The sequence below is a fragment of the Xiphias gladius genome, chromosome 20, assembly GCF_016859285.1.
Source record: "Xiphias gladius isolate SHS-SW01 ecotype Sanya breed wild chromosome 20, ASM1685928v1, whole genome shotgun sequence".
Classification (NCBI taxonomy): Eukaryota; Metazoa; Chordata; class Actinopteri; order Istiophoriformes; family Xiphiidae; genus Xiphias; species Xiphias gladius.
Window position 1 is genome coordinate 14,939,578 of NC_053419.1, and position 22,931 is coordinate 14,962,508.

A 22,931-nucleotide genomic window follows, 5' to 3' on the forward strand; every position below is an offset into this window, starting at 1 on the left:
CCAAGTACAAAAAGTGGATAACTATAATAAGCTTTGGAAAAGGCACTGCTGTAATCAGACACATTTTGTCATTGTGGGCAGCAGAGGTTTACTGCATAATCATTGTATGTTTTATTCTTAGTTTCTTCCTCAACCTTTCTGGTCTTCTCATGCCTATGAAAGCGTAGGAGCTTTAGTCAGTACATACTAACCTCTCATGACTATAATTACATTACTCAGTTCTCTTTCCCTAATCGGTGCTCACAATGTAAGTGTAGAGATAGCATTAAAGCAATTATGGACTTTTTTGCTATGTGCTCTTGTCATGGTTTGCAATCACGTAAGGAACAAAACAGCCAGGAGCCTCTGATTACCTGCAGGTTGAAGTTGAAAAGAACATGACAATTTGTCTTAAAATAGGCAGACTCCTACTCATGCAACTGTGGAATCTGGTTTTGCTGGAGTAAAACAGGTTAAAAGTTACTCTTTTATACATATTTATACATAGAAGCACGACGTTTTTCAAATACAGTCGTACTTATATTTGTCTTTCACATAAATGAGATGGGTATAATTTGACGGAGGGCGAAACTCACACAATCAGGTAAAAAGTCACAAATGCAAGTTGAAAGTATACGGCATACAGGCAAGAGAACTAAATACTTGTGTAATGTTTACTTTTATATAACCTTGACTGTTTCTTTGGCTATATGATCCTGTAGACAGATTGCTTCTAACCAACACATTCAATCTCATTGTCAAGAATTAGCAAGTTTACTATTCTCGAATATACAGTAAATGAAACAGCATATCTCTTGAGGTGCAGGGCTATTAAAAATAAACATATGTCAAATTTAAGGTAATAGAAGCGGGCCACACTACTTCAATATTCATTGACATTTTTGCATGTTTTACAAAGTCATTTACCAAAGTGTTGCAATGTGACCTGTGATGAAATATGAGCACGATGCACTGTGCATACAAGGCAACTTTGGAGCTGTACTGCTCACTGAAAGGTGACAAGTACAGCTCCCCTTTTCTTTTCTGTTTTTCGTCTTTTATTAGGGAGTTAGGGTAACTCTTTCCGTCTCGTGTTAAGCCAAGCTAAATACGCCATCTCAGCGACAAGTGGGCAAACTCAATCCACCGATGAAGACCGTGAAGGCTCCAGAAAAAGTAGTAAGTAGCCCCTGAGTTAAGATTTATTTGTGTTTATTTATTTATTTAGATAAGCTATACACGTCTACAGTCAGAGTAGGCTTAAGATGGCAAACAAACTTATATTCCCGAACATCTAAGTGTTCCTTTAAATATGTTATGCCTAAAGTCTACCTATGTTTGTTTTTAACTATGTCACTATAGAAAACAAAATGATTGTATTTTTGGCTGGGGTCAGGATCAGAATTGAATATGCTCCCTGATCCTAAATTACACACTGCACGTGGATTTGATTGGACTTTGACAAAAACCTGCAATTACCATTGGTAACATAACGAACAACAGCCATGATTCCTACCTGCTTTTACTAGCCTGTGGTCAGCCAGCAACTACTGTTTTCTTGAACCAACAATACATATTAGGTAAAGGATCCACTTTTGTACTGTGATGGCTGGTTACACTGAGGTACTTGATATTTTAACTGACACAGAGATTGGCCAGAGATTTTATCATTCTGTATATACATGTTTTGTTTAAATCAACACTGTCTTCATCTAGTACTATACTGTAGCTTAAATGAGGCCATCTGCTGTATTTGCACATGGATATCAGCACACCCTAATAACAGCAGCAGATATACAGTATGTGTACGTGCGTGTCCATGTTCTGTCTCTGCTTTTGTCAGTGTTAATCATTTGTGCTGATGACTATCCTTACTGTACACCCAAGCCTCCTTGTGTGGTTTGTGTGTTTTCACAGTTTGTGCATAAATCAGTGGACAAAAACACAGTAATTTTGTTCAAAGGCTGTGATTTCAGAAAACAACATTGTCTTCCACTGCTTGTTACATATTGCCATGTACGGTGTAGTTTGAAGGAACTTTTCCTTTTTCACAGAAGACATTGTGACATTTTGTCACAGCAGGAAATAATAAAATAAATTAATTCCATGTAGCTGCATTGGGTTCAGGGTCCTGGTTTTGTGCATGCTGGCTCACAGTCACGTTGTCATGGGTTACAGGCACACTTGAATTGAATGCAGCCTTCATTAACGTTGTTAGTGACACCTGTGCTTTTCCCAGCAGACATTTTGTCTGCTGGGAAAAATGTCTGTCGCAGCCAATAGTACATAAAGGTAATGATAAAAAATGTATTCAATATACCTGCATGATTTTTTTAAGTCTTTTAAGTTTGGGCCATAAAAAATTGTGATACTGGTGATATGAAAATAAATCATGCAGGCGTGATGACACGTGATGACACTGTGCTATGTTTCGAAACAATGGATCTGATTCTGCTTTTATGCAACTGAGGTTTATTTACTGACTTTTTCATGTCTTACCTCACCAAGTGAGGTAAGGCAATTTCAAGTGGACACTTGTACAGGGACATCTGTCGGTGTGATTGTTTTGGCCTTCAAATACTGGAATACAGTCCTCCAGTCCTAACTCCAGTCCTAAAGGAGAAGTTTGTTACCCTATTTTGTCCAATGGAAATTATGTCAGAAATTATTATTGTCATGGCCAGACCGGGAGTTGGAGGGAAACCATCTCTTCAGTGATGAAAATGTTGTTTGTCGATCAGTTTGGGGAATTATAAGTCCTGAAAGCTACTTGCCATAAGAGCAAGTCTGGTATGACCAGTATTTTATGGTGTGGTAGCAAAACCCCTGAGTGAAATGAATTGAACAAGGGCGCATTTTATTGCTTATGAATTCAACTTTTAATTTGTAAGGGTGGAGAAGACTGAGTGATTTCCTCTTTCAAAACGTGTCTATTCTCGCTTTAAAAGTCACGAAGTCAAAACTAATTCTAGCTTTAGGCATCTTTAAATGAAGAGAATATACTGTACTATAAATTTGACGTTACATACACATATGTACATACAAAAAAATTAAATGTAAGTTCTCCTTCATAGTTAAGTTTTGTTTGTGGAGCAGTAACGATTTCTAGCTTACAAAAGTGAATGTAAAGTACTGTAAATATTGTCAACTTTGGACACACAATAACTTGTGGCATTCTTATGGCACAACAGTACCCTTTCCGTATTTTGTTGTTCTCTTTATGCATTTATTTTGGTAAAATTTTGGAAGACCTAGATTTTTTTAGCATCAAGTTGGTGGGAACTCTCTACTAATTTATGCCGAGCTCTTGAGGATGCAGCAAAGGTCTGGTGGCTCTCAAGCCCAAGTAGGTCACCTAGAAAAAATAGCATCCTTGTTGTCAGCCCCTCTCACCTGTTGGTCCTTCTTCCGGTTGAAGGAATATTTCTCAAAAAGTAGGCTGAGAGGAAGTTAAGCCAACCTTGAGTTGTGAAAAATTACAGGGGAGAGATAAGAGTGGGTTTTGTAATATTAAGGACACTACAGTGTCTACGATAGGTTTTATCCCAAATTTCTGACCTGCCAAATGTTGCAGCTGCAGTCAAAAACTCTTTCCCCAGAATTAGTCATTGGATTCAGTTTGTTCTCTGCTGCTGTGAAGAACTCTAATTTATCCCCATTTTCCTGAAACATTCTTCACTCTTCGATTCTTGTCTCAGTTGCAAATTAGACCTCAGAATTGAGTGCCTTTGTTGTAATCACTGTGGAACAAGTAGAAAAGACACAGCAACATCGAGTGATTGAATACACATTTGAGAGTGTCAACAGGAACTCTTGGACACAACTAGTGAGCTATCGAGCTCTCTCCAGAATTCAGAGAATCTCAGGAGTTATAATTAATGCTGAATTTATTTCTAGCTCACCGTTCAACAGCATTGCCAAAATAGTCTTCCATCATCTCAGGGATAAAGCGAAAATTCAATGCTTTCTATCCCAGTCAGACCTGGAAGCACTTGTCCATGCTATCTGTGATGCCCTTTATACAACGTTTTCCTGCAAAAGCCATTTGACCTTTTTTAGCTAATTCAAAATGCTGCAACCTGTATCTAGACTAGGACCAGGAAAAACTTGATCACATCACTCTGCTTCTTAAACATATCGACTGGCAACCTGTCCATTACAGAAGTGACTTTGATTTTTTTCCTATTCTATAAAGCACTTAATGGTCCGGCTCCAGTGTAAACGCTGGGGCCAGCATAAAAAGCTCTCTTAGCTGCAATATCACGATACTATTTGCTGTCTACATCGCTGTTATGCTGTTGTTTAATTAACAATGCCGCCTAAAAATCACCACAGTGCACTGAGAATGGATGATGAACTTTTACTGCATGAAGACGTGCCTGAACTCCTGAGGGAACTTTCCTTGAATGTGACGTCGGGGCTACTGGGAGGCCAAAGAACAGACTTCAGAGGTAATACATGTGTGTATCTGGAACTGATGAGATGAGATGGGTCAGACCTTTTGCAAATCAGTAACGGTAGAGGGAGATAAAGCAAAAAGGGAGCAGGTATTATTGTACAGATGCAGTGTCCTCAGTGGCCACTACATAGGAGCAATGGAAGTGACTGTTTGTTGGTATGCTGGTGCTCTCTGCTGGACAGAGAAAATAAATGCAGCACAAGAGAGCGAGAGCTACAGAAGGTCAATAAGGTTCCTATAGGGTAGAAGTCAAAGCAAGGAGTGCAGATCACAAATGCTTCACAGCACATCACTGATGCATTAAATCGCACCAGCACCAGTTATTAATTCCTGAGTACTTCTGTGATAGCATAATTAGCATACAATTAGCATACAAAACAATTTTGCATAACTGATGGCAATTATTCCATCCTGATAATGAGGAAAGTATTTCTGAAATATACTTAAATTAAACTGATTTAAATTAGTGGCAGTATACTCGTCCCTCTGCCTTGTTTGACTTTTGAATCGTTAGTTTTGTTTAAAGTGACACAAGATCTTATTACCCTATTGCTATATTGTAAATGTAAATATTGACTGGAGAAATTATCAATGATAAAATTATTTTCCCATTGTAAAAGGATATTAATTTAATCATTGAGCAGCTCTCAAAACAAGGCGAACAAGACCCTGAAACCTATCAGTATTATGTTTTAGGGATTCTTGAATAAACAGAAAATTGTGGGAACCTTTTCCAATATCTATCATAGCTTTATACCACACTGTACAATAATCTACATATCGAAGAAAAAAAGAAAATGGCCCAGCTTCATTTGATATTAAAGTTAAAATAAATCATTCTACACTCATGAGGAAAGGAAAATTAATTTATATAGGAAAATTAATTTATATAATGGATACAGTGCCTATGAAAAGGACTCATCCCCTTCTTAGACTATTCCTGTAATGTAGTGTAGTAACAACAATAAATCAGCAAATCAGTGAATGTAATTGGGGTTTTTGACACAGGTAACAGAAAAAAACGATAAATAATATCAAAGAGAAAACTCTACAAATAGATTTTAGTACAATTATTAAAGACAACATAAATGATTGCATAGATATTTACACCCTTTAAGTCAATGTTTTGACAGCAATAACAGCTGAGTCTTTGTGGTTGGTCTGTATCAGCTTTTCACATCTGGACAAACTTCTGCTTTTCCCCATTATTCTTTGCAAAACTGCTGAAGCTCTGTCTAGTTTCACATGGGACATGAGTCAGTAATTTCCAAGAACCTGCCACAAATTCTTGATTGGATGAGGTCTGGACTTTGACTCCGCCATTCCCAGGACATTAACTTTGTTGTTTTTCAGTCATTCCTGTGTAGCTGTGGTTTCATGTTTAGGATAGATGTCTTGCAAAAAAAAAAATTGTCTCCCAAGTTGCAGTTCTCTTGCAGATCACAGCAGGTTTTCCTCCAGAATTTCTTTGAATTTTGCTGCATACATTTGACCCCTACCCTCACCAGCCCTCCAGGGCCTGCTGCAGAGAAGCATGAACAGCATGCTGCTTCCACCAGGATTCATGGCAGGGATGCTGTTTCTGCTGATGTGCACAGTGTTTGTGCCTCAAAAAACAAATCTTTGATCAGACTGTTCTTCCATGTACATGTGTACCTAATGAAAAACTTCAGACCAGATGTCATTGACACCTGCAGCTCTTTCAGAGTTGCCATAGGCCTCCCGATAGCCTCCCTTATGACCCTTCTTGTAGGGACACTCAGTTTTTAAGGAGGCAGTTTTGTAGCTATGCCATATTTTTTTTAACTATACACTGAGGGATATTTGATACCTTGGAAATTGTCTTGTATCCTTCCCCTGGTTACTACTTTTTAATAACTTTCTCAAAGTCATAATACTTCTACCACACTATATGTAGTGTTTTTCATTTGTAATTTAGATTGCTTTGTAAGTATTTGTTTTTTACTATCATTTTTACTTCTGTTTTTATGTTCACTTTTCCTTTTGTTTTTTACATTAACTTTTAGTTTCATTTTTAACTCTTACAGTAACTATGATTTAATGTTTTTGTTTTTGTTAAATAAAATAAAACAAAAATTATAAAAAAAAAAAACCCCAATCAAACCATTCCTCCCTAAAAAATAGTCCTGGGAGATTGAATACTTTTGTGCATTGTAAATAAGTCACATTTGTAGCTTTATTTATTTATTTATTTTTGCAGTTTATATGTGCCAGTCATTGTGGATTTTACATATTGATTTACTGGACTTTGCATATGTTCTGATACAGAAAATCCATAATTAATATCTAACTATACACAAATTAATTAGTAAATGAATGAATTGATGAGCTGGATAATTTAATTATTTATTAAATAATGGATTTTGCAATTAACTGATATGCTGATTCTTTGTATGACTGACAATTCCTTATGACAGGTTTGCAGAGGTTTTACAGATGTTCGGAAGGGGGGCACTTTAGAACTCTGAACAAAGAACTGTTGCTACATTGCATCAGTGATGTTATAATACATATAACAACAATATAACAGTACATTATCATATTATTGCTGTTATTTTTATTGTTGTTGTCGTGCATTTATATAGGTATTATCTCGTCGAAATAATTTAACCCTCTCATTTACAGCCTATACCTGCATATTAAATTTATTTGAAAAAATAATTATTATTACTTGACAAGCCAAAGATGGTTCTTTAAACATCTTGGAACAAAAACTTTTTTTTTTCAGGAAACAAAACTGAACTATTACCAAAAAAAGGGGAGAAGATTGTTAATTCTGAGTGGGGTTTTGAAATCAAAATTTGTTGGCCAACCAAGACCTTGCTCCTACCAAGTAACCGTAACACGCTGTGGAGACAACTGTAGTGAACGGCACCAGCATCAGTTGATTTAGTGAATTAGTTGCCACTCTTTTTATTTTGGGAAAACAGCTTGCAGGAAGAGTTCCAATTCTGGTTTAATTGCGCACACTGAACTAATAGCCCTCAACGGGTTTGGAACAAACAGCCCGTGGAGGTTTGCGACTCTCCTCTCCAGTTAAGTTCGGAAACGATAAAGAACATCAGGAAACACCTGCACAACTCGAACGTGTATCTGACTAGGTGGCTATGGTGGCTTCACACAGAAATTGTGTGCGAACAAAACAGGATCAAACATTAACCTAAACAGTAGCCACCATCTGAATCAAACAGCCCAGTGTCCCAGTAGCTTAGACTTTGTTTGGAGCAGCAGTAAAGACTGCTATTATTATGTTCTCAGTCTACATGAGATTTTTTCCCCTCTGCGTACTTTCCAGTCTCTTTTTTTTTTATTTCCCTGTGTAACTTCATGGTCGTCCAACCTCTTTTTTCTGTCTTCTTCCCAGACTTTTTCCCCTTTTTTTTTTTTTTTTTTTTTTTTTTTTTTTTTTTTCATGTAGGCTAATATACGGGCCGGCGCTGCAATTTCGGAATCTGCCCTTGTATATGGCGGACGAAAATTTCCACAGGAGGAACCGCAACACAAACCCTCTGTGCAAGACAGAAACGGAGGGCTCAGACGGACTGAGTAAACCCCGGCAAATTCGTGATTTATTACGCCATTACTCTTTACGAAAATGTAACGTAGCGTGTCGCGGAAGAAAAAAACGCTGTGGTGAAAATTTTTAACATTTGGAATTTCTCATAACTAATTCACAATTTTTTTTTTTTTTTTTTTTTTTTTTTTTTTTTTTTTTGAGGAAGCAGTTGTGCAGTCACCTCTGGTCGGGGAGGGAAGATTTCTGGAGCGGGAGCCTGTTTCGCATGAACTGCATCGTTTTTGGAGGTATGTCAAACCGCTGTGTTTTCTTTTTTCCCATTTACAAATCCTAAATTTGCGAAATTTCAGTGGCGGATGTTAAGTTTCTGTCCCCTCAACGTAATAAACGAGACCTGGCAGTCGCTTTGGACTATTGCCTGCCACTGAACCAGGTGCAGGCTTTGAAGCCATCTGAAATAGACCTAATCTGTTGATGTTTTTTTTTTTTTTTTTTTTTTTCTGACTGAATTTTCGTAATGAAGTTTACGTGTAACTGCTGACCAGTTGTCTGTGCACCTAGTTCGTTCAGATATACACCACCTAGGCAGAAACACCGGGTATATATATTCCTATGGAGCAAGGGGACCAGGCGATAGTGGCAACATGAAGGACGATGAGGGGAGGAACAATCTGAAACACAAAAACCTCCTGCAGCCATGTTTTGTGAATTTTCCTGTAAATTTGAGCAGAGCTCCGGAGTTGCACCTCCGAAAGTCACGAAACAGTAACGTTACTTTTGGTCATATTTGACGGCTCGGTAGTCATTGAAAGCGGACTAGAAAAAACACCCAAGTGTCGTCTAGTCAAAATACATTTCGACTTTTATTTTTAGGAAGATAGAGGATTTAAAATCCGGGTGTCATTGGCGCCACCTGTAGGCAGTCGTTTTGAGAAATTAAAAAAAAAAAAATTGTAATGAGACTAGTTTTGAGACTTGTTTATTGAATTGGATGTTAGTTTATGCGAATGGAGACACAAGCTGTAATGCTTTTGATATGAATAGACGTATTCCGTAAATTAAATTAAATTGAAAAGGGCCACGTGCTTATCATGCTAATTAATGCAAAATGACCTTATAAAAACAGCATCCCAAGCACTGTGCAAGTTAATTCTATTCTCCTTTCTTTCGTTTTCTTCATAATGAATAGTTTGGCTTTGAATTGTTTGGCTAACCGTTCAAACATTTTTTTTTAAAGTAGTTTTTCATTAAAGGAATCTTGTTATGTGATTGTACTAAGGGAGATAAAGATAAATTTAAAAAAATCTCTTCTGTCTACATTGTATCTCAATCTTACATAAACATTGACTGTAATTTTGCAGTTCCTCTTTGTTTGCTTTTGTATGAATGTGTATTTGTGTTCTATGATGTGTATACAGATATCATTTACTGCTTGGTAAACATGGAACAATTTGGACTTTTATTTCTAAAGATTGGAAATGTGTAAGCGGAAAATAACTATCCAAAATGAACTGAACAGGACTGGAAGGAGAAAGACCAAGTCAGCATAATTTGAGGGCAGGAAAAACAATCACAACCAGTGCCTCTAATGTTTATATTAATCCTGCAGACGCCAAACAGTTTCCCATCTTGCATGGCTTGCTTTTATTTTAATGTAAGGGAAACTGTGGAGGCCATTTTGCTGTTAGTAATTTTAATGCTGACCTTCAAATCTGTATAAATTCAAAGAGCTGTTGGAAATTGTATTGCTGGTATGCAAAACCTGCGTGTAAAATCTGACCTTTGCTGGGAAAGTCTATTTAAAATGCAGCAGTTTCAGTGAAAGTACAGAACTAAAGAGAGACAACCAGTGTCATGACTTTAATAGGTTGGCTCATTTTGTAAGTCATGGGAATGTTTATATGTAGAATACCTGAAGGACCAAGTAATAACTTATAAAGCTCTCAGGGATAATGCTGCAGTGTTGCAATGAAAAACACCTTAAACCCTGATTTGGTTAATGGGAGCTGTATCCTGGGAGTGTTCTCATTTCAAGTAAGGTAAGAGGAATGCTGGTCTGTCCGTACATGAACAACAGCTTTGTTTCACTGAGGATATTTGGAGTGAAAAGTTGGGATTGAGAGGTGAAACTTGTCCTTCCAGGCTCTGATAAACACAAGATTGTGAGGGATCATGTCACAGTCTGTGGGTTTGCAGTGGTTGAAACGTAGTTGCTGCTCTTAATTGTCATCAACTTAATACAAAGGTTTTCTTTTCTACTTAAAGGCTAAGGGCTAATTGACAAACTGTTTCTGCCTTTGATGTCATGCCCATTCTTCTTTTGTTAATGTACAATTACAGATTCATGATTTGTGCTTAGATATGGCTGAAGAAACATACATTCTTTTTAATCATAGTGAACGTTTTATGTTCTGTTATTTTCTTAATGGCATGTTGAAAATGTCTGAAAATGGCTTCACCTAAATTAGTCTCTAGGGAAAGGCTTTTCATGGGTTGGGGCTGCTGCATTAAAAAATTCTGTGCATTCTGCACATATTTTTCCTGCCTCTTCCTTTGTAAAAATGAACCTTATTGGTTTCATGAATAATGCATAAGGACATTCAATTGCTGCAGCAATGAAAATTAGGCCTGTTTACGTGCAGTGGTTATGTACACAGAAGCTTCTTTTTTTTCCTTGACCATTTTCTGAAGGTAGAGCAGAGCCTGAGTAGCTTTTCTGAAAATACAAATTTTCAGCAAAGCAAATCTCATTTCTTTGAGTGAAAAGGGGAGGGGTGAAACTCCCGCGGGTTTAATGAATCCATAAATCACAATAGTGCCAGGTTTGCTGCGCTTGCGTCAGTGTGCAGTGTAATTTTGATTTTCATCAAAAATTTAATCTGCCAGCCTACAAGGGTTTAGCAGCAGACCGGATGCCGCCCTGAATTTCTAATTTTAGGGGCCTGATCTTTCAGGATTTATTTTTGTATAATTCAAGTCTGCTTTTCAATATCTCATGTTATTAAATTTTAATTCGTGGCATTAACATATAGATTGAAAAGGTTTTTATGGTGGTTTTTGAGTGTATGCTGATGGAATTTCACTAGACGACACAGTTTCTTTTTCCAGAGCATCCCGGTGTGTGTGTGTGCGTGTGTGTGTGTGCGTGTGTGAGAGTGTGTGTGTGTGTGTGTGTGTGTGTGTCGGGGGGGGGGGGTTATCCATTTCTCTGCATTATTGCTTTTTGAAATCATTGGTCATACACCATCTTGGAAGACATTTATTACAGGGGACAGGAAAATGTGCATTTGATTAAAGAAACAGGGAAAAGCAGGCAAAACATTTAGTGTGAAACAGGTTTTGGTCAACCCTTGCTCCTAGTCACTGACTCTGCTCTGGATAATACAAACATGCAGTGAAAGCAGTGATTGAAGTGACCCCCACCATCCCCCATTTTAGCTGATTCCTATTTTTAATCCCTCCAGAGTGGAAACATTTTCATGAGCCTTAAACAAATTTGTATTTTATATTTGGAATCTCTATTCCAGTCTACTTAACATGCAGAGCACAGTGATTTTTGGCAAAGTAAGATACAATTCAAAGTAAGAAAATCCCTCTAAGTTAGAAGCAAAAGATTTTTTCTTTCTTGCTTTAACTGAGCACAGTGATTGATTTACTTCATTATTGTGCAAAGGCAGATAAAGTACTGTCCAAATATAGGCCAATTATTTTAAGTACCTCGACTTAAGCGCTGAATTCTGAACAGAGGTACGTCCTAGAGATATTTTCCTTGTATGCCTCACCTCCTTATTCTGTAACCCTAGATAAATTTAGTACAATGATACAATATATTTTGGTTAATATGCATGCATGTATCACAGCTGGGTCAAATCACAAAAAGAAAACTAGTTCAATAAATTGAAATGAATCACAATGCCACCTACGCCTGCTTACTTTAGTGCCTGTTACACTGATACTATCTATAGATCTTTGATATGCAAATAACATTTGATGATTTAATTTAACTATATTTCCTGGTCTTGTGGTAGTGTTTATCTCCTCTGTTGGCCTTTTGTTTCACTTGGTTTAGGTTATGCTTTATTTGTAAGGAACATCAAGCAAATGTGCATCTGGTTTAGATTTTTGTTCTGCCACGGTGCTGTAGGTTACAGTATATAAGAAGCCCCAGACTATGAAAGAAAAGAAGGCCAGATGGCTAATTTGGCACTTTGACTTTAATTAGAGGAAGAACAAGCCGCAACAATCATTTCATAAAGTCAGGGTAAGCATTCAAAATGTTGCACAGGAAATATAACATGGATGACAAAGGGGTTGATCTAATTCAGACACTTATGTGTCCTTTCTATTATTTCATTTGATTACAGGTGGCAAAAATCACTTGATTTTTGTTTGTTATCCCCCACAGTAGGGTTACTCTGATCAATCAGGAGCCTATCAATATCTGCGGATATCCAAACACACATAAAATAGCCAAGCAAAGAATTGTCACTCCAAAATTGATTTCGCGACTCGATCTCCTTCTCACAGCTGTCAGAGGCAGTTTATGGGCCTATCTGACCCCACACAGGCTAAGATGGTCCAGTTCACCACTGTGGAAGTGTGGTCGACAGTCCACCGTCTGACTCCTGTCAGCTAAAGAACAGGCTGCTAGTGCTTAGTTAGTTCTAGGGTCCTCTATTGGCTTGTTATGAGCAATTGGTTCAAATATCCTGTACCTTTTTCTAAAGGAAAAGTACTCATTTTGCACTAAAATGTCTCCTGTGACTCATCTATTACTATGTATGAGATTATTATATTGTCAATACCAATGCAACAGTGTGAAGCGGTGTCTTGTAGCGGGTTGAGGTGGGGCTGTTTTTTATACTCTAAATACAATTATGTAGTGAAGTTCAGTGGTTTGCAATGAGGGGTCAAGCCCCCCCCCCCCAAGGGTCACCAGATAAATCTGAAGGGTCATGAGATGATTAAAGGGAGAGGAAAGAAGGAAAAACAAAGTTCGGCTGCCCAAGATTTTTGTACTTTTCTCTAATCTTTCCTTTTTTTTTTTGTGAAATAACGTATAGTCTCTTTGTGGCGTCAACAATTATTTAAATGAAATTTAGTTGGGGTAATGTCCCTTTAACCATGGCAAGGGACCCCCAGCCAGGTACTGTGTGGCCTCAAGTAACGTAAAATGGATATACTGAAGTAAAGTACAAGCACCTCAAAATTTTACTAACGATTTATAGCGCCGTAGAGGAGTGTAGTAGTATTTTTGAATACTGGATATGGTCACACTTATTGGTTGCTTACTACTTCTTATGTTGGGACTTACTTGAATGTAAGAAAATGTTAAAGAATGGGAACTAGTGACTGGTATCGTATCAGCTGATCCTAATGATGTTACATTTGTTATTGTTATTGGCCTTAAAAAAAGCCTCTGATATGACCTTTTTCTAAACAGCTTTGAAGGAACTCTATTCGAATGTTGCAAATCACATAATAATTAACATGATCAATTAATTTCCTTTAATGTTAATAATTTACAAAAAAATGATTAACGCATCAAAGTTCAGAGTCACTCTTTTTGTGCTGTCTTCATTTTTTTAAACTAAAATTTAAGCTGACAGAAGGCCTTTACTCTATCATAAATAACAGAACAATGATGACACATTGGTTTTTGTATGTGTGAGGGATTGGACTTGTCACGGTAGAAAATGTTCATACCAGTGTAAGTTCTGCCAGAACACTGCCAAATACCAGTGCTGTTGACTTTGAAATTGCTTACTGAGACAGAGAAGCCTGGCTTTTACTGTATTTTTCGTGACCCACTGTTAAATTTACACCAAAACACACATTTCCCACAGAAGAAGATTGTAAAAACATAGCCGGTTATTTTTAAAATGGCTTATATAAAAAAACAAAAACAAAAAAAAACAGTCCACATACTGTCGTTAAGCTTGTCAGTCTAGATACTGTAGGTCTATTAAAAATGAAAAATGAGCCTCCCAAAATTTAAATTTCCCGTGTACATTGAGCAAACTTGCCTGCAGAGAGAAGTTGGCTCAAGGCTGAACCCAAACTACTGCCGTCCTAGAAACAACAAATTCATTGCCATAATGTAATTACATCATCTCTTTCTCCATGAGTCATAAAATTTTTAAAATGGAAGCCCTTTATCTTGCAGGTGCTATTTATTTTTGTGGCTATCACTTTTGTTTTCACAGTGTAAAATGAGTATTCACAGTGTTCATGATGTAGTATTGTGAAGCGTATACCACTGGTCATACTGCCCACAGCAACAAGCCTTGGGGAAGGAGCAACTTCCAGAGACTTGTTTGGAGACAAACACAGGCAAAGCTTTGCTTTTGTTATAGGTGTGTTCTGTAATACAATGTTTGAAATATATTTATTGAAAAAACGATCGGTACATGTATAATTTATGTTGAAATTGTACATGTACCTATCTATAAACCAAACCTTCAGAAGCCTTTTTCTGGCCTTAGGTCCACAACTGATCTTAAATATGAAAATGCCCTCAGCAGTAACATTTCTGGTATCGTTGAAGAGGGACTTATAGGGGAATGCCCTTTATGATGTCACTGAGATGTAAAATTTGGCACAGCTGCGTAGAAAATAAATGGGTGACTTAACTTTGCTGACCGAAAAGATTTTCATGTGAATTCCTGCATCCGAATGAGGTTTAAAAGCTGATCCATACATTCTCTTATTGTAGCAATGCTAAAATGTGCTTTTCTTTTTAGTGTGACATCTGCATTCATGACAACACAAGTGTCACAATTTCAAGGTGTTTCTCTGATTTCTACATTTAGATAAAAATAGGGATACATCCATAAGTATTACCCTAAGTGTTGTGCCCGCTGCTCCAGTATGGAGAGCCAGACTGTTATGTATCGAATTAATAAATAAGACATTATGAATAAATAATCATATGTGATTTATTGTTGTTTTGGTTCAAGTGAGAAGATAGCCAAACACATAAGTGGCTCTGTCCTGTTTGTCATAATTGAAAGAAAGATGAAAAGCATCCTTGTTAAATAAAATAAATAAATAAATAAATAAAAACTTTGGAAAAATGACATCTTGAAATCTAAACAGCTGGAATGAAATAACACTGACTTGTTATTAACTACTATTGTGAAAAGAGACAGAATTAAGTAATATTTCATAATGATGAACTGAGTTTTGAATGTTAAGTGGGTTATTTAATAATTAAATTTTATGTTTTATATTTTTTTATGTATTTTATTCCTTTTAATTTCTGATTATGTACAGTCTGGACTGTAAGTATTTGGACAGTTACACATTTTTTGTTCTTCAGGTTCTGTGCCTCAGCACCTTGAATATACTATGTTAAAAGGTGAAGTCTCAGCTTTAATTTGAGTAGGTTTATGCCAATGTAGAAAGAACTCTGTGGGAGATGTAGCCCTAGAGTTTAAAGATCTGTGGCTTCAAGGTGTTATAAACCTCTGATTAAAGCGGTGTGAACCTGGCTTTTAAATTAGTTTATCAGTGAGCAGCTGTCTGGCTCATTTCTGTAGTAAAGTACAGTAGTTGGGAGACATTTACTCTTTTCAACATCAGTTTCTTATTTTCTTTAATATTGTTAAATGCTTAACAATGTCCCATGGATAACCTGTGGATATAAATACAGCTTGTTGGGTAATTTCTGGACAGCTGACAGTGTGGATGAAATTAAACAGGTGTACACAGTTGTTGTACACCTTGTGCTAAAATGGAAATACCCAAATGTTTGCTATTAAATGGATGTTTCGCTTTGATGATGTGACCCCAGAGGATGAGTCTCACTGGCTTTGGTGATCCCATGACCTTTCCTGTACGGCCACCAGTAGGTCAAATTTCCCCTTGTCCAGCAATTTGGTTCATGACTAGGCATGCAGAATTTACCATTGTACATTAGATCTACCTTAAAATCTGAAAAACTGTTCAAGGTTGTTCCAAACACAGTTTGTATTAGGTATTGGGAAATCAACAAAACACACAACTTACACAACCCTGCACAAGGCCCGTCAAGTGTTGCACATACTGTATGATTTAGCTGACAGTACTTTTTATTTTACGACCAATGAAGGCATGCTATTTAAACTGAAACCTAAAAATGTTTTGTCTCAACATTATCCAGTTCATGGGGCTTTTTTCTGAGGCTTGTTGGTTGTGTGTCATATCCAGAGAAAGGTGTATCAGGGCTATGAAAAGGCTTGTTGTTGCTGTATTGGTGTGCTATTAATAGAAGACCAATTTTCCCTCTTTCCATAATATCAGTCATCCTGGCATAACTCTGTTTTGCTTGGTTGCATTTTGAGCACATTCTCTTGACAAGGCCTTTTATAGCCTTGTGCTGAAGTGGCAAGTTGTGTAATTTGGATATTTCTGAAATTAGAGCATTTGGGTGGCACAAAGCTGTGGAATTTATGCCATCAAAGGTCACTTATGAACAGTTCAGCCACTCTGCTCTTCATTGCTAACAGCACAAAATCTTGTCTGTTTTTTCTGTCCTCAAAATTACAGTGTCACAGGTGTTTCCTGTGCATTTTGAGCTCACACATCTCTTGACTGTATTCAGAAAAAGAGAGGTGGTTGTCTCACAATTTGGGAATTTTTCTAGGCTTTCTATGGTTTTCAGATACCGGTTATTGCTTATTCTTTGCACTTTTCTCTCAGGTACTTCACTCGAATCAAAGCTGACATATAGACACAACCTCTTTTTTCTGATACTGGTTGTGTTGCAGTGTTTCAAAACAAAACATTTGTGTTTGACATGGCAGAACTGATACTGTGCTTGGATACTATACTGTATATTGGGCTACATAAATCAAGCCCCTATCAAGAATGTATTGTTATAGGACCATAAAGTAAAGTCTTTTTCTTTCTCTCTCTGTTGTTTCTTCCCCTCATACAGAAGCACAGGCCCAGAGGAGGCGGAGTCATGAGTGCACAAGAGGCACCCAATCCTGGGAAGGAGCAGGCGGACAGTGGGAGTGCGGCCATAGATGGCCCCTCACCAACCTTAGCCTCAACGACCAAGAATACTAGTCCACCACCAGTAACAGTTAAGAAAGAGCCTGGGACCTCGGAGACGAGCAACGGGAAAGTTGGTGATGCCAACCCTGCTGAGATCTGTGTTGTCATTGGAGGAAATGATGGAGGAGCAAGTGGAGCTGGATCCCGTAGAGCTCAGACCGAGGGTATGTTTGCCCTTGGTACTCCTCCTCCAACGAAGAGCACAGACTCATGCATAGGTGTGTGAATATACATGCTATTGCTGACTGCAGTCACACGTGGTATTCTTTGACCCTGGCCTTGCTTCCTGACTGTTGAAGCAGGCTGCACAGCATTAAAAATTTCATTAAAAAAATTCAACAGCAGTGTCTCTTTTCAGAAACAATGTCCTGCTTACTCAGAATAACCCACAAACCTCACTGTGAAAAGTTTTTATTGGATCTACTTTCTACAGAAGAAATGGCCTCTATGAAAACTATTGACAATGTATGGTTGCTGTTAAATTTTTTAAATGTAATTTTCCAATCCTGTGACCACAAACAAAATTCCTTTCATCTCCATGTATTGGGGTGGCAGCTGAAATCTAAAAACCTGGGTGAATAAACCCAAGACTACCTGCATAGCTAGAGACTCTACTATTAGCGCTAAATGATACACACACACACATACACTTATTTATTTATTAATCATTCATTCATTCATTCATTCATTCATTCATTTATTTATTTATTTAGCTAGCAATTTGAGCGAGCTGGCTCTTTTTAAAGAGGTAGTCTGAATTTCATTCATGTTTGTGTCTGCTTTCCAATCATTTGCAAACTTGAAGCTCTACTGTGTGTACTGTGTACTGAGTACTGTGTGCAGATTTGGTTGCCACTTTATTAGGTACACATGGCTGAAGCTAATGCAGTCCACCAGTCCAGCAATAAATCCTACCTCGAAGAAAGTTCTAATGTGTCTAATATTTAATCTACTCCATTAACATAAATACTGTAAAATATCAGAAGTTCCTCTCATTGTAGATTAATTCAACAATACATGAAATCAGAGCTTCCAAAATGACCATAAAGTTGAATTAACATCTTTCTAAAACTAAACATTGTAACCAAGACTGCATTTGTTTTAGCTAGGTGTACCTAATAAACTGGTAACTGAGTATAAATGTTGTTACTTAAGAGTATTTTATCCCAATTTTATAGGAATTCCAAGTTAGGCCTTGGAACATTCATTTCACTGTTTTAATGGAGCAAAATATAGCATTTCTGACAGCTCGCATATTTGAAGCACAATAAACAAAGCCTTGGAAATGAAAGCTGACTTTACGCAGCTGATACTGACCAGTTAAAAATGCCTTGATTATCCCTGATACTGATCTCGGCTAAAAGATATTCCCATTAATTGAATCAATTAATCAGATTTGTAGTAATTTTTCCCATTTTAGGCAACAAAAGCTGAGAAAAGATCTTAGTGGAATCTCAGTTAATTTTAAGATGAAGAATGGACTCAAATTTAAAGAAACAAACGTTGTGGGGAATGTGACATATACTTAGAGCAAAGAACTGATTGTTGGTAATATTTTGGTTTTACTCAGAGAATTAACTGGGAGATAGATGCTCACAGTAGTTACAATGGGTATTACTAAGAAGATGAGAGAGAACTAAGTTCTTTGGATTTATGAAAATCAAATGCTATATGTATATACTCCTGATAATACTTTCACTTTGTTTTTATGACACTGTTTTGAATTCTCATGCAGGCTCCTATGTATGCGGGGTATGCGGGAAGAAGTACAAGTATTATAACTGCTTTCAGACACACGTCAGGGCACACAGAGGTAAGACACTATAGTTTTTATGTATGTATCTGGTCTTAATGAAAAGCCAAATAATGGACTGCTCGCTCTGCTTTTCCTCGTGACAGTATGGTCCTAAAATTATTCACTTCCTCTACATGAGTCACTCATGTACAGCTTTGGCTAGGAATTGTATTTAAATAATTCATTAATTTTTTTGGCCTCTTGATTATTTTAATCTGAGAGAGAGCAATTTTAGCACAAGGTGGAAGCTGTGAGCTCATGTTGTCATGCTGTCAGCACACTGTTACATTCATCTATTCATCTATAAAGATTTCTGACTATATGTATTTTTTCTTTTTTTTCTACTATAGAATCAGAGTCCATGGTTGGGGATGGTTTACCGCAGGCACCCAACAGTGAGTAGACTTTTTTGCACTCTCAGACACACTCAAGTTTATGAGCATGTCAGCGCAAGCTGTTGATTTCATACTTGGGTCATTTAACAGACATTAAGTTGTTTTACCAGATATCATTTAGATTCTCATACAGAAGACTGAAACAGTGCATCACACTGGTTAAAAGCAGGTTAAAAGCCGTATTGTGTTCCCTCATTGGTGTGGGTTTTGCTTGGCATCCCACTCCCTCTCTTCCCTCAGTCTTGTCTTCTAATTGTAGTGGCCTTTGTCACAGGTGACATCCTTATCAGGTACTTAGGGAAACATCCAACCTAACCTCAACATTTCTGGCACAGTAATGTCATGTGTGGACACAGTGTTTTGAAAAATTGATTTTCCAAGTAATCTTGTTTTCCATCTGAATGATGTGATATTGATATATTCTTAAAATTCTGACATCAGTCTTTGTATTTGCACCTCCACTAAGGAAACGTGTACATCTACGCTAAATGTTATGTAGGCAGTGGTTATTTGTGGTTCAGTTCAGGCTGCATGATTTGTGAAATGTCCTCTTGGTGGAAATTGAGTTATTACAATGTGCACAAAAAAATTCTTTTAAGTTCATAGGTCATGTAGATGATAGCCAGCTATATGAACCGCTTGAACTACGACAGTCCTGTAAAGTTTGACTAATAAATAATGAGTAATTACAGTCTATATAGTCCCACCGCAATTTACAGGACTGTTTTGACTCAGGATGGTTAGCTGACTTTGGCTGTAGCCAATGCAGAGATCACATCTATGAGAGGGATAGACTGAAAAAAGACTGCACACTGATCTGAGCTCTGTTTGTGTTTGTTGAAATGATATTATCTTTTGCCATGAGATGTGAGGCCGTGGAAGTAAACTGAACAGTGTGTGTATTCTACTTTATTCAGTCTGTCCCTGTCAGGGAGCTAACACTATCTAGCGGCTTTCTGCAGATATCAGGCTGATGTCTTGTCAACACAAACAATGCAGATGAATTAGTGAGCAGACTTTCAGTTTCTGCCCTGTCTCTGCTCAAAGTGATAATTAAAGTTGATATCTGTACTTACTTGAAACATCTCCTACTGACAGTCCATGCGTAGCTGTATGGAATGGCATTTATTTTATAAAATATGCATAATGATGATGCCCTGGTAAGTGGTGCAGATTTTTTTTATTATTCTTGCTCAACTGTTTCGCACATGTACACCTTAAAAAATATCGATGTGTTATTTTTTGATCATTTTTCATTTGCCAAGAAAAATAAATCCTTGGGCCACAGTTTTATAACAGGGAAATATATTTACAATTTAGCAGACAATGCACACTTTACAGCCTTTTATGTTCATGGAAACAAATGAGTTGCTCACTTATTGAACTTGGAAGAAATTTAAATTGCCAGGATAAATTCTGAAAAGCACTTTATGCAACATTGGTATTTATCTGATGTAACTAAATAATCGAGAAAAGAAACAAATTGAATTTAATCAAAATGAATAGATTCTGGACTGTGTGAGTCAAAATCAAATCCAATTGGACGCCAGTGCTGATATTTCACATTGATATTTTGCTGATAAAATTAGTTTCAAGTTTATGTGATTAAGGTAAAGATCCAGGTAAAGGTAAAGATGTTTTAAGACACACACATTATATGTATATATATATTTCTATATTTCTATATATATATTTCTATATATATTTCTATATATATATATTTCTATATATATATATTTCTATATATTTCTATATATATATGTGTGTGTGTATATGTGTATGTATATGTATATGTATATATGTATGTATATGTATATATATACATATGTATATGTATGTATATGTATGTGTATATATATGCATACATATATATGTATATATATGTATATGTATGCATATATGTATGCATATGTATATGTATGTATATAATATATATTATATATATATATATATAATATAATATATATGTATGTATGTATATATACAATATAATATGTATGCATGTATGTATGCATATACAAATATATATACACATGTCAGTGATCAAAAGATGTTTGAAGCTCAGGTTGAGGGCAGCACAGTGAAGATACGGCATTATAATAATCTTGACCTGAAGCCTGCAGGAGACTAGACTTGTCTGTACTGATCGGTTACTGTAACACCTTTTTCCCGATCATTGCAAGCCTGCAAATCAAAACCAACTGTGGGAAAACAAGCCAGGCCAGCTGACAATAAGCCTGGATTTTCCACTTTGGTTTGTGAAATATCCTGCATTAAAGGATTAAGATATAGAAGATTTCTGGCTGTAGTGTTGTGGAGGAGTGCTTCGAGTTGAAGAGAGTATTTTGGGAGCACGACTAGAACAAGCTTTCTGTAGTTCTGACCAGTGGGTGTTCAGACCAAAAACAGCTCTAAGATAAAAAAAGATGCAGGGGGTGTTTTTCTTCAGGTACTGGTGAGACCAGGAAGTCTAGTTTGACTAATCATCAGATACCAAAACACTCCAGAGTTTTACAATAGCAATACTATGAGACAGCATTTTACAGCTCTAGAAAGTTATCACGCTGACAACAATTTTATCTTTTGTCGTGCTAATTGACAAGTAGTGGACGAAATGCAACATTCACGTTCCAAACTAATCTTCCTAGGACTGTGCGCTGGCATGTATTTGTTTGGCATTGCCTGACCAGATGACAGCATTACGTTGTGCCGAAAGTTGTGCCATGTTCAACTCTTTTTGCCGGACGACCCTGTTCCAGTGAATGAGTGTACTGCGTTAAAAAAATTCTAAATCAGTCTGAATGTGGCCTAAGGCTTCAAGGAGGATAACAGCAGAACCAATGGTAGGGGTTCTGTTTGAATTTAAATGTGGCTAGGACTTTACAAATTAATTGGTACAACATGAGACATAGTTATGAAGCTTCTTATAAACAATCAGCCATTTTAAACCATTGTTAAAATTAAAATGAAACCTCCATTTACAAGCATAACCCTGTCATGTTGTTTGTGAAATCAAATCAGACAGTGAACAACCTAAACTTGAAAATGGAAATGCAAACTGTGCTTTCACATTAGAATGTGAATGTATCAACGTTTTAGTGCTTATGAAATGAAAATTAAATGGAAATGCCAGTTTACATTTTCATTTGAATAGTGGCAGGATTTTTCAGGCTTGTTTTCTGAAATCTTTCGTAGTCATCCATCAAAACCAGTGGGCGGATTTAACATCCAGTTGTTTGAATTATAATAGAAAACGCACCAGTCAAAGAATGTTGAAAGTTGTCATGAATGTGTCATAGCCAGTGCACAGAAACATCACTGTAAAGTGACAAGTCCAACCTTTAAGGACCATGCATCCATAACCATAAAAATGTTACTGTGTTACTGATGTCCTTAACTGTGCTCGGACAAATGATGTTATGTGAGCTTTAATTACGCTGACTTATGCCAGGAACCCACTAATTTGTGGAAGCTAGTTTTAATTGTGTAAATTGGTGGGAAAATTATAGAAGATGCATGGCATTGAAGCCTTGAGGTGTTATAAATGCAATTACAGTTAGGCACCCTTATAATCACTGTTGTAGCTGTATTTCCTTGTTGCCAATTAAGCAGAAATTGCATGAACCCCTTTGCTGTGAAGTGAAGAAACTGTTTTTTTAGTACAACTGTGTTAGCTTTTTTGTAGACCCTTATATCACAATTTTTTGGGGCAGCCATTTGCTG

General features: G+C 36.9%; 1 protein-coding gene across 14 annotated transcripts in view; it reads left to right on the forward strand.

Moving 5' to 3' along the window:
• The first annotated feature begins 994 nt into the window (after positions 1 to 994).
• znf618 (zinc finger protein 618) overlaps positions 995 to 22,931 on the forward strand; it is a 36,991-nt gene continuing 15,054 nt past the window's right edge. For 3 of the 14 annotated variants that reach the window (XM_040157557.1, XM_040157570.1, XM_040157571.1), the window contains exons 1-6: positions 2,223 to 2,271; positions 4,315 to 4,430; positions 8,182 to 8,263; positions 16,897 to 17,236; positions 18,754 to 18,831; positions 19,164 to 19,208. In XM_040157557.1, coding sequence (XP_040013491.1) covers positions 16,924 to 17,236; positions 18,754 to 18,831; positions 19,164 to 19,208 — 436 coding nt within the window. In that variant the 5' untranslated portion in view covers positions 2,223 to 2,271; positions 4,315 to 4,430; positions 8,182 to 8,263; positions 16,897 to 16,923. Of the gene's footprint in view, positions 1,159 to 2,222; positions 2,272 to 4,314; positions 4,431 to 6,465; positions 6,486 to 7,914; positions 8,057 to 8,177; positions 8,264 to 16,896; positions 17,237 to 18,753; positions 18,832 to 19,163; positions 19,209 to 22,931 lie in introns of those variants that run through there. The other 11 variants (XM_040157559.1, XM_040157560.1, XM_040157558.1 and 8 more) reach the window with 11 other exon arrangements.